This window comes from Ciconia boyciana, chromosome 10, assembly GCF_034638445.1.
Source record: "Ciconia boyciana chromosome 10, ASM3463844v1, whole genome shotgun sequence".
Classification (NCBI taxonomy): Eukaryota; Metazoa; Chordata; class Aves; order Ciconiiformes; family Ciconiidae; genus Ciconia; species Ciconia boyciana.
The window spans coordinates 26,384,373-26,397,090 of NC_132943.1; the positions used below are offsets into that span (position 1 = coordinate 26,384,373).

General features: G+C 36.4%; 1 protein-coding gene across 1 annotated transcript in view; it reads left to right on the top strand.

Annotated features, from left to right (window-relative positions):
• Nucleotides 1–12,384, top strand: part of AGPS (alkylglycerone phosphate synthase) — a 61,035-nt gene extending 48,651 nt beyond the window's left edge. The window contains exons 19-20 of the mRNA XM_072874538.1: nt 1,125–1,182; nt 8,966–12,384. Of these exons, the coding sequence (XP_072730639.1) occupies nt 1,125–1,182; nt 8,966–9,087 (180 nt within the window). The 3' untranslated portion in view covers nt 9,088–12,384. The remainder of the gene's footprint in view (nt 1–1,124; nt 1,183–8,965) is intronic.
• The last annotated feature ends 334 nt before the right edge of the window (nt 12,385–12,718 follow it).

Below are 12,718 nucleotides of genomic sequence, written 5' to 3' on the forward strand. Positions count from 1 at the left end.
AATACTTAGATTTAGGACTATGGGCAAACTACTTTTCATCCTATCTTTTGGTTCATATGCTAAAGCCTCAGCACCAGAAAATTGCTGATAGGACTGTGGAGAAATAGTCTATATTTATAACTAGGATATCATTCTTCTCATGCTTATTCTTTAGAAATTTCTCTTGAACTTGGCAAGTGGATGTAAAGTTTTATCTACAAGTTCTGAGGCTTCTGTGCTGTTGAATTTAGGGCATTGGAGAATGTAATACTTGAGTGCTTATTTAATGAAACTTTATTAATACTTAGATATTACCATTTATTGGAATTAGTTAGCAGTGTGATCACCTGGATGCATATGTTCCATTGTAGGTGACTAAATTTAACCTAACAAAGTGAGTTTGCCAACCAAGTATATGCACTCTGTGGCAGACTGAAAAAATCTAACTGCATAGGTATGGTTACATACATTATTCCTAAAAAAGTACACTTTCTTGAAAAAACACTTAGTGCTTGTGGTTAGGAAAGCTTTCTTTGTTACAACCTTCTAAGCTGTCTAACTATTCATAATCAGAGCTGGATGGGAAAGATGATTTTAGAGCTTCAAAGTGTTCAAATATTTCTTAACAAAAATATAAATTTTGTTTTCTGCCACAAACTTCACCCATGAAAGAGTTGTCAGTTGTAAAGTACCTCACTTCCTTGACTAGAATCTTTGATATCTGGGTCTAAACTCTGGTCTTAATAAGGGTCTCGAATCACTCTGGAGAGCCTGTTTTCAAACTTCTTTATTGCAATTTCCTTTTCAGTAGGCACTTAACCATCTTCCAGATGAGCATCCCAGCCACTAGACTATTTTACTTTCGGCAAAGGGGAAGTGATCCAGAATATTCTGTTCTGGAGTAATAGATTTGTTGTAACAGATGCTGTTTTTTAAATATATTGGCTTTGATAATGTTTATTTGGAAAATCCCCACTTAGATTTATCTGCAGGCTTGAATGAAAATGTTTACCTGTGTTGTGTACCCTAATTACTTCTGAAACTTTTTGTACACCTGTGTAAATGAGTGTGATGGCAAGCATTTCACTAAAAACAAACATCTTGTGCATTTGCTGTTAAATAAATACCTTATCTTTCCAATTTAGAGGGCTGCTAGAGAAGAAATACTTGCCAATGGAGGAAGTCTGTCACATCACCATGGAGGTAATGTTCTCAGTCTAATATTAGTCTCTTTGATACTGCTAAATATTCATGAGTACATAAAATAGTTTGTAGTAGAACTTTGAAAAATATTTCACAGGCATTAACTGAAATTACTGATGGGGGGGAATGTCCTGGCATTCTTTCTAGAAACTTCTCACCTGTTTGCCAGACTTTCAGGGTAAGCGTCCCTAGACCTGGTTTGCTTGATGTCAAGTCACACAATGTGGTGTATTTATGAGCACCAGCTTCAAACCTTTGATAGGAAGTCTACAGGCTGTCTAAGAACCCGAAAATGTAATCGATCAGTTTGTCTTAAGCAACTTCTACTAAACCTTGTGCAGACATATATTCAGTTACAGAGACCTCAAATGAGAGTTTAATAGTTTTAAGACAGTTTAGTGTCCCTTGTGGCTAGGTGAATGCTGTTAGCCCTAATTCCAGAGTGCTTAGTGAAAGTATCCACATAAAAGAGCTAGTGACTTTAAACTGGGCTATGTTGCAGTCTAACATTTGTTGCATAATTGATGTTATGTAAGTATTTATATTACTGGCTTGCTGTCTGCTAACTTCTGATTATTCAGTTTCCTCTCGGAGTTTGGGAATTGCTTGTCCTGAGTTACTAGCCTCTTTGCAAGCTATTTTGTGCTTTAATATTAAGTTTAAGAACCGATGTCATGTGTAAGTGATACTTCATATACCTGATGCTTTACATATGCTTTTCCCACATATTCAGATAGCCTAATTTGATTGCATGTGTCCTGTATAATGCTGTAAACTTGGATATCAGGAAGACTTGTTGTGAAGTCAGTTTGATTTGTGTAGCTAGCTGCTTTAAACTGGTTAACTTAATGCATTTCTTCTCTCTACTCTCTTGGGGCATTGTCTGGCCACAGAAATAAGAGCAAAGAGGAAGAAGTCTAATGGTTTAAAACTATATAAAAATTTTGTAATTCTAAAAGCTCTGCATGGGGAAAACTGAAGGGCAGAAATTGTGCTTTAAAACATATTGGTGACTTGCTGGACTTGAAACTTTTAGCTAGGGCTGTTTTCAGGCATCTAGCTTTGTGATAGAAACTGAAATGGATTCTGCGTTAGCAATATCAGGATATTGAAAGATGTGTAGGTGATGATAACATGAGTGAAAACAATTTCAGTATTTTTAGTTTAATATGCTCTTATTGTCCTCTGATTAAATCTTTAATATGGTGGTATAGTGGACCAGTCAATTATCACATGTGTGATGTGGAATTACCCCCTTAATGTACTGTTGTGCTCTCCCCTGCTGTGGCAGCTGTATTTTACTGTGACTAACATTTCATCCATTAACTCGCATGCAGCTGGAGCTTGTCACATGTTTGGATGTATTTGCCCTCACCATATGAAACCTTGCTTACAGCATATGTTGAACAAGAAAAAAAAGTTATGTAGCATTTTCAAACCCTTGCACACTCGAATTTTCTGCCTCCACAGATATGGAAAACTTGGTTTCTGTTAGACTTCTTATGCTCCTGTTGTATGCATGACTGCCTCTTATACTGATAAATATTTTCTGCTTTGAGTGTTTGTCTGGCAGTTCATTGTGTATGATATTCAAGATCCATTTTTTCCACTGCTTCTGAGTTGCAGTACCATAGAGCTTCTGAGAATTAGCCTAATAGTATCAGTTCTATTTACTGACCTTCAGGCCTTGTCACTGTTAGCACTGCTAAGATTTGTCTGTTGCTGGGGTAAAAGAAAATACTGGTGCAATTTCTTTTAGTATTTGTCTTGTAATTGTGATTAATAACAGTTGTTTTCACTATCTGGAAACGGACAGGCTGGTTTGTCTGCCTACAATCACACTGTGACAAATGGAGCTATTTTAACTCTGGTTTTGTGTATCAAAGAAAACAGATGTAGTCTGGGACTTGAGGCTATAAGAAATACAAAGCCTGCTTAAGTCAATTGTCATACACTCCTTGAGTGAAGAAGTGGTCATATATGACAGTTTGAGATCTGTAAAGCTCTAAATTACCTTACTTCTGGGGAAGTACTAACTGCAGGTAGACACATAGCTACAATCTACAGTGAGAACTGAAATCGTGATACTTCTAGTTTTATGAAGAGTAACTTCAGAAGGACTTTACTTTAGATTCTATTTTAATCTCAATATCTCTTCTCTCCTCCCCTTGCTCCAGGCTAATGAGAAATATTGTAACTTCTAGGCTTGCTAAAGGTAGCAATACTGTGAGAAGATTCTCCCCGATGACTTTTGAGACTTAAAACTTGTAAGAAGCATAACTTTTGTTAATGGATTACATTAAAGATAACACCTTGCAATATGTAAGAACAACAACATTCCAACAAAGAAATTGCAGAAGTATATCAATACCAACCTTGTACAGCAAGCATCTCATGGACACAAGAAGCTGTAGCAAAGCCAGGCGTATACATCTGTGTAATTAATTTATCCTTTCAATGTAACAGTTACTTGTATTTTGGGGTAGACTATCCGGATTTTTTGTTTTTATCAATATGGATATAATTTCTATGGTACTGCAACTTAAATGACTTCGTCCTTTTAATCAAATTGTCTTTTGTTTTTGAAGTCTCTCTCACTCTTGACTTTCAAATATTTAAATCTAATTGGTAAGTGTCAGGCATGGTTTTCCTACTTTAATGTTAGTATTTAACACTTAATAATGTTTCTGGATTGTGTAATGAATAGAATTTACATTTAGGAAGAACCTGAGACATATGTGTTGCTATAAAAATACACCTAAAATACATAGCTGATTAGATTCTTATGCAGGGGGAATTCAGCCATTCTCCAGTGCATCAGAAATTGATCCTTAAAGAGGAGGTTATCAGACTTTTTTTTTTTAAGATCCTGGTAGTCTTGTCTAAATGTGGTAGGTCTGTTTCTCACTAAATTGGTTGTGAACAAACTGCTGAAAGGCTTCTTAGTGGTTTTAAAGTAGTTTTTAAGGTGTGACTTTGAAGTGGTTTCTTATGCCTTCTTTGTCCCTTTTAACTAATGCTATGACATAATTTGTGACTTAGTAAAAGGTTTTGAAAGGTATTCAGGAATTAGATATCCTAGTTGTAGCATTCCTTGTCTTCATTTCCTACATGAGATTTTACAGTCCTGATTATAGTTTTCACCTTGCCTTGACTATGTCCTACACTTAGAAAGGGATAGCGCACATCTTCGAACACAGCTTTGATCCTTCCACTTTTCCGGCCAGTGAGTATCTTTAGATTTGAGAGTCATGTAAGTAAGGGTTGCTACAGCCACAGTTACCTTCTAGAAACTTAGCATTTAAAAAGCAGCATTAGGAATGACCATTTCATGTCGATACAAGTTTAAGTTTAGGTAGATGATTCTTCTAATCATTTAGGGCAAACCCTAAAACCACCCATGTAATGTGTCACACCTTGCATTCTTGAATTCCTATTTCATAAAATACATGTTTTTTATGTATACACAAAATAACATGTGCTGAGGAAGTATCAGTAGGTATGACTGGTGTATAAATAACAACTATAACCCCTTTGGGGTGCAGCATCAGAAGGGAGCTGGCTGGATTTGGGCCTGATCCCTTCTGTATTACCAAGCTAAGCACCCATGTAAAACTAAGAAATGGAGTAAAAATTAATGATAGATCGTTTCCCTTGCAGGGAATGTTCTAACTAAAACTGGTTACTTAAGGAAACAATTATCAGCTTGTGGGTTTGAGGAAAATACCGCCATTTAGCCACTTAACATAATAGAACTAATTTTCTTCCACTTTCTAGACAGATTGACCAGAATAAAGGTTAATGTAGCCCAGGTTCCACAGGTTTGGGTATAGTATCAATTTCCTGGCAGTTTATGTAGGAAAAAACAAACAAAGAAAAAAAAACCCAAAACACCCTCCCAATCCACCTCCCAACCCCCCACACCTTATTTGCATTCAATTGCATGTTTGACATTGCACTTCATTGCAATTCTTTGGCATCATTAAGAGGCTATGGCTTAAGCTATACACTGCAGTAATTAACCCACACAAACTACAAAATGTGGAATTATAAAACTCCCTTATGGGGGCAGTTGAACACATTCTTTTCTCTTCTACACAGAAAAAGTATCTTCCTACCTTTAAGTTAAGCACTGGAGACTGATCATACTTTCATCTTAAAACTAGAGCTTGCTCTACTGATTAGAATGAGTTTAAACTGTGACATTTATCAGATGTGGAGTAACCTTATGTGAAATAATATAATAATGCAGTTGTATTTTCCTCCTTGGTCTGTTGAAAGTCTTAATAGAATAGTCATCTTCAGTGCCTTTTCCACCAAATAAATGCAGAGGACTTTCTGATTCATCCACGCAGAACTTGAAAGTACTCAAGTTGTTTAGATATCAAGTGAAAACATGCAAGATGTTATGGTGATGGTAAGTGTTAATTATGTAGTAGACTTCAGGTACGCTGATCCATTATACTCCAGCACTACCACAGTATTGGATTAATACACTGACCTTTCTCAGTATTGCAGAGCTCTCTCTGGAAGAGTAGTAATCTGTTAAGCAATTTCAAAGAGCGGAGAGATGCTTTCTGTAGAGACAACTAGCTTCAGGAAGAGCATGCAACAGCTGGAAGAGCCCCATGCTTCTTATGACCCATTACCATTTCTCCTTTTGCAGAGCTATTGTTCTGCAATAACTGCCTCTTTAAGTTGAAAGGGCTGGCGCAGAGGAAGTCTAGGGCCATGTGCAGTGCCACCAGAGCCTATTGCCACTGGGACTGCACACTGCTATAAATCTGTTCTGCATGGGTGTAGTGTTATTCCTGGGATCCATCAGCTATACTAAAACTTTCCTTACAAGATTGTTCATGTGTGCCCAAGTACTTCATATTCCACAAGTGAGAAAACCAATTGCTGCCTGCTGTTTGCTAGCTCCATTGTTAGTAGCCAGATTTTTTTGCAGCTATCCAGATGCATTTTCAAAGATGAGAGAGTGTAGCTTTTATGAGCAAGGAGAGCTGTACTCCCATTTTATCTTCTTTGTGGCCAGCATGTATGTGCTGTTTATCCAATGCCCTTCTCTTTGAAAAACCACGCACATGAGAAACTGTTGTCACTTTTGGCAGCGAGGGTAATGTCAGTGTGTGTTTGCCTGGTTGGTTATTTCAAAAGGTGGGTTCTACAGGAGCAGCATAGAGTATGGTTGCACTTCACCAAAGTGCATTTTATTCCCTAACATAGTTGATGAGTAGTGACTTGTTAAGCTACTACAAATTGATTGTACAATGTTATGCTGATTTGAGAACCTTACTAATAATGTAGCATATACAGTTATGACGTAGCATATAGAATCAGCTGAATTTGATCTCAGTTTTTACTTGAGAAAAGTATACTGGGCTGAAAGCCGGTAAGTGGTAGATGCTTGGATAAAATCTGGTTCTGTGCACTGTCTCATGTCAGTTCTACATAAATGGCATCATCTAGGCCTAAAACTAAAAGGTCTACTTTCTCTAGGCTAGAAACAGAAAGGTGGTTTTCTGTAGTCCATGGTAAGATTAGGCTTAACTGAGACCTTTTATTGTTGGGGAAATTAAGGCTTCCTTGAGCCCAAAGCTGTTCTTTGCAAAGCTGTTCTTTGGCTAGGCTTAGAGTGGAGTTAAGCAACTTTGCCACTTGGAATTTTTACATTCACGGTAACATCTATTACTATTATGGCATTTTCTTACGCCCTTTCCCTTCTCATTGTTGAAGCTAATTGGATCGTCCTATGGAGGAGGAACAGAAACTTATAGGGCAGCACTAACCTGAAGTGAAACAAATACAAACATTGCTTTTTTCTAAGTGGTGGTCTCATCTGCACAGAGCCTTTCCTTCACTTGGTCTATTTTCCATTTAATCAGATGAACCAGCTTAGAATTCTAAGAGCAAGATTGCTTCAATGCTTTTTAACTCTAATATGAAAACGTGAACAGCAGGAGCAGGGGCTCAACCTACTGTTATCAAGGGGTTAAAATCTTTTCATTGAACATGTTTGTGAAGGACTGACGGTAACTGTAGTACAGCTTTTTTTCTTTCCAGTTCACTAACCAAATGTATGTTAGATTTATTATTGCAAAAGTATAAACCATAGAAAATTTGACAAGATAGATGTGTAAATTATCACTTTGACAGAACTAATGATGCACTCCAAGCACCTTCTGTTTTCCAGCACTTGGTGAGCGACTTCATTAAATATGCAATGGCTGTTTGGTGCTGCTCAGACAGTAGTTCAGTTCCTTGTGGAATTGCATTATTACTGGAGGTGTAAAAGAGGCAGGCATGCTAGCTGTTGGGCATCTTGCTGTGATTCTAATGTGCTCCATCTTGTTGGAGCAGTTGTTTGCAGTCTTTTCAGGACAATTACATCCATAACCACAGGACACATTCACTGAAACTGTATTACAGAAAACAGTTGAGAATGGTAATGACTGTTCTTCAGCTGCTTGTGTAAGAGCCAGTATGAGTGACTTGAGGTGATGGTCAAGCCACATGCATGGTTCTTTTTTTTTGTAGTAGTAGTAGTATTAAGGTATCCCCAGATAAAATTCAGCTACATCAACTTGCTCAGACAGTCAAATTGTAGTGATGGTATATTTACAGATGGGGATTTTTTTTCTTGAGCTGGGCTGCAAAATACAACCACAGTTCCTACCACATGACAAATTCTTTTGTCCTTCAGTTATGATCTTTGCTTTTGACATGCATGCTGCTAATAGTTGTTTTCTAGCAAACTGCAAATTTCATTTTTGCTCACATTATTTGCTTTTTCAGTTGGCATTGTGATTAGCTCATATTCCTTAAGGTATAAACAAATATACTCTGTTCTCCAGAGGTGTCCCTGTAATTTATTATTCTGATGACAGTTTGATGGTTACCCTGAGAACAGGGCACAAAAGATGGCTTGATTTTAGCTTCAGATACTCTTAAAGCATCTGTCTCTCAAACCTGTACTATATCGCATCATACTGACAAATGGATTGTGTTTCAAGCTGACAAGTTAAATGCTATAGTGTGTTTAATGAAAAAATTCCGTTATTTTGAATGATTTGTTAAATCAGAGTTGATGACTTGGTTAATGAGTATGTGAACACTCGGCCATTTAACAGGACTATTGTGAGACTAGTGAAATGAGTTCTTAAATGGCTGGTGTTTCAGCTTTGCTTTGTATTTGGTATATATTGTGAATATCCATTTTTACATGGGAAACTAAGCTCTTATATAATGGAATGAGCAATGACCAGCCCATGTAAAGGTTTTTGAATGAAATAAGGTATTTTGTTGATTTAAAACTAGGCTTTAAGCCTCCTCCTTAGAAAACATTTGTTTGCTATTTAAACCAATGCTGGTTTTGTTTGATTACTGAGTTATGTTTTCACTTTAAAGCAATCAAGAGGTGTGGGGTTCTGCCTTCTAGTAACCTCCTCTTCAGTTTCCTACTTAAAATGAGTCTTATAGCTTTTTAAAACTTACTACTAATTCCCTGTTTTAATAGAACATGGGACTTCAGCCTAAGCTTCATCTACATTTCATAGTTTCTAAAGAAAGTAGACAGTGTGGAACACAGTCTTCCTCTGGGAGTATGCTGAGCTTAATGAGCTTGATAGTCTGGTGGGCTCAATAAATCAAATAAAGCAAAACATTTCTCATTTTTGAATAAAAGCATTTATCACACAGTGTTTATTCATTCATGGTCACAAGATTGATTGGCTCCTAGAATCCTGCCATATATTGAAACACTTTGTTTTTGTTTTTCCAGTAGGCAAATTGCGGAAGCACTGGATGAAGGAGAGCATCTCTGATGTTGGCCTGGGAATGCTGAGATCTGTTAAAGAATATGTGGACCCCAATAACATCTTTGGAAACAAAAATCTTTTATAAAGCCCTGCACAACGTGATGTACTAAAACTTCTTCAAAATTACTGTTGAAATTCCTCCACTTTCATTGTATTGATATCCCAGTAATCAAATATAACATAGACTAAACTTTAAAAACTAGTAACTTGCATTGATTTTTGCCATCCCCTTCCCCCTCCCCCCAATAAAGTGTAAACATCACTGTTAATGTTTATGGATTTTTACTTACAATGCTCTTACTCTTAAACAACCCACTGGGCACAAAGTGTATTACCAACCAGGAAATGCAAATTTGGTTTTCCAAGTTTGGTTAGGCAACACAGCTGACACTATTTTCAATGCTGGATACTGCCAGATGTTTCTTACTAAAGCATCCCCTGCAAGGAGAACAAAGACTGACAACAGTGTTTTCTACAGAAGCAGCTGCTCAACCCAGCCTCTTGCTAAAGGAAAGCTGCTAGGAGACAGATGAGAGAACACCAAAGAGTACTTCACTGTGCTGAAGGATTAAGTATGTAACAGACTTGTAACCAGTGAATACTTAAAGTACAAATGTAGGCTTTGATCAAAAGAGACAATGTAAGTCAAACTGCTTCTAAAAACTCAGTAGTCTCCCATCATAGTACTATTGGAAAATCTTACACAATTGAGCTGTTCTGAGTTGTATTTGCATTGCTGGGATAATCTTAAATTAATCGTAGGTCAGTCACTATAAGTTTTGTACAATGGACATTTCTCACTGTATGTTGAAAACAGGTTTGTAACAAAACTTTGCCTTCATCTGTACTTCAGTCCTAGTGTGTATGGTTTTTGCTCCTGTTTTATTTGTTTTGCAGAGATGCAAAATATCTTTTTCAGTAAAAAAAATAGTTTTGGCTATTCAAGTGAAACTGCCCAGCACTGTCTTTTGAAACAGTCTCAACAGTTTAATAAAACACTTAAGTGGACAACATATTGTCATCCTGAAAGTGAGATTTCCCATTTAGTTTTATACCGTTTCCTATGGCCTTTATGAATTATTTATTTACTTCACTAGTAGCCACAATTTTAATTGTCCATTTAACTTTAAAAAAATGAAATATTTTCTTGATCAGTATTGTATGAGAGTAAGCATTTTTACATTGAAACTTGAATCTTAATCAGTAAAACAAACTAAAAATATTTGTCAATACTCATGATCCATTTTTAAGGTGGGTTCTTAAAGCAAATTATCCAACTTTTTGATAATTAATGTATATGATTGCATAGGATAGAAAAAATACAGACTATCCTTTGAGGACACTGTCTCTAGCCAACTGCTTCACAGCTCTGTAGTGTCAGTTTGGACACCTTTTGTATTGGTAGTGCCCTTAATGAGGACAAAAAGATAAAATTGCATTTTTGTTTTTAAACTATTTTAGAATACTGTCTAATTAGCTCTCAATTTTGATATATTAATTATATCAAAGTATTAAATGCTTGAAAAATACTGCATATCAGACAACTTTGAACTTGTTTAAAGATTAATTTCAGTTCTATAATGATCAAAAAACATGAACACTCCAAACCACTTTAAAGTGCATGCTGTCAAGGTACTGAAGGAAAACTTTTTATGATCTGCAGGTCATAAAACAATGTTAATGTGATATTTGCAAGGCAGCTAGATTTATTTCAAATGGTCTTTGTTTCACAACATTTCAACATAAAAATCTGCTCTCTTGTATTTTTGCTTTTGGCCCCCAGAGTTCATTTTCAGCAGCAACCAAAACAATAGGTGTAGTCTGTTTTAAAAAAGTTACTCTTCACACTGTGGTTAAGTGTTCCTTAAGTGCAGGGGAGTTCCTCACCTCACATACTGCACAATGGTGACTACATGGCCACAGCTGACATCTTGCTGATGACTTGTATCACTCTGAAATAGAGACCTTTCTAGGAATTGGTAAATATGAACGGTGAATATGAAGGGTGTTTATGTGCCTCAATGAAAGTGTATGTCTAACTATGAAGAATCAATTTTGAAGGAAAGTATGTGAAGCCTTTTAGCAGAATGACAGCACAAACAGAACTAAAACAAGTAGTTATAGCTCAGTAATACTGGTCTCTTAAGATTTTGACTTAAAGTACTACACAGCTCTACAACATCCTTTCCAATTCTTAATTTTCTGACTGTGGTTTCCCCATCCCTTTTTTGTATTGAAATTACACAGGCAAAAACTCCTTATACTCTCTATCTAACCTTTAAATGGCCACTGGCTTCTGAAGTGATTTAAAATGCAGTAAAGATTTTTACTGCATGTCAATTGTCCTATGGGAAGGTGAAATAACAGGCTATAAGGGTCCCAAAGCAATGTCACTGGACAGTTCTGAGGAAAAGATTAACTACAAATGTAATGGATATTTTTTCTAATGGCCACCCTATTGCTGTCGTCTTAAATATTTTTCTATCTTACAAACGGGTCAGAGCTTAGTGAAACTGCAGCTGAAATGCATGGATTACTGACTGTCTTTAATTTCACATTTAAATTCCTGATGAAAATAGAGGAAAGTGTAATGCAAGTTCAGGAGACCTAGATACACACAGATCATTACCTATTTAAAACAAATCTTCCCTTCTCTAATACTGAAGTCTTCCACCACTCTTCCTTCTCTTTCCTCTACTTTCTTTCTAAAGACTTCACTTCCCATATCTGCAGCCTGTTCAGAGATGGAGTTTGATCCATGCAGATCAGAAGTGTATCTTGGCATAGCACATTACTTTTTAATTTGCTTGACTATTTTGGCCATATGTAAGTTACAAGCAGTTTTAATTAAGCTTGTCATGACTTCCAATTACACAGCTTCTGCTCTCTTTGAGGGAGGAAAGGTGCAGAGTGAGTATGGCTTGACTATGAAATGTATTTACATTAGAGAGGCTTTTATAAAAGTTTTGAGGGGAAAGAAGAAAATCTGTTAGAAACTGATCCAGGGTCTAAATCTTAGTCAAAGAAAAATATGTCTCTTCTTTACTTGACTTACAGTATATTGGTTGAGTTAGAGATGTCGTCTTTGCCTTACAGCTGTGAACAGAGGCCAGGCCAACTAGTTCTTCTGTAGCAATGTTAATTAACTGAAACCAATTTCAAAGGCAGGGATACATTAGCACTGAAATCCAGAAAACACAAATTGCTTCTCAGTCTTGGAAATGTATGTTTATCAAGGTTGTAATTTAACTTTCTGCAAATAAAACCAAACAGTATTTGTCATTTTAGTGTGAGATTAACTGTAAAACTTCAGTTGTAACATTAAGAGATTATAGAACCTTATATTATTAATAAAAAGAAAATGGGCCTAAACAATTATGTGTTTTTGTGCTGAAACTAAACAAATATATTCTACTAACTTGTCATCTTTGGTTCATTTTAATTTGGCAGTGAACTCTTACCTAAGGAAAACTATTGGGAAGGCTTTGGCACTTGCAGGGAGAAATGAGATTGAATTTGTAAATGTATGCTAATAGGAGCTCTGCTTTTCTGTCCCATGTAAAGCAAAATAGGAAAATGAGAAAATATCAGCAAAGGAAGGGCAAAACAACACCTGAATACAAGTCTACTCAGTTCAGAAATTTTACCCCCTCAGTATTCCTTGTTTGGGCAGCAAGGGGACCATGTTCAATTGCTCCTGGAAAGTTCTCTCAATA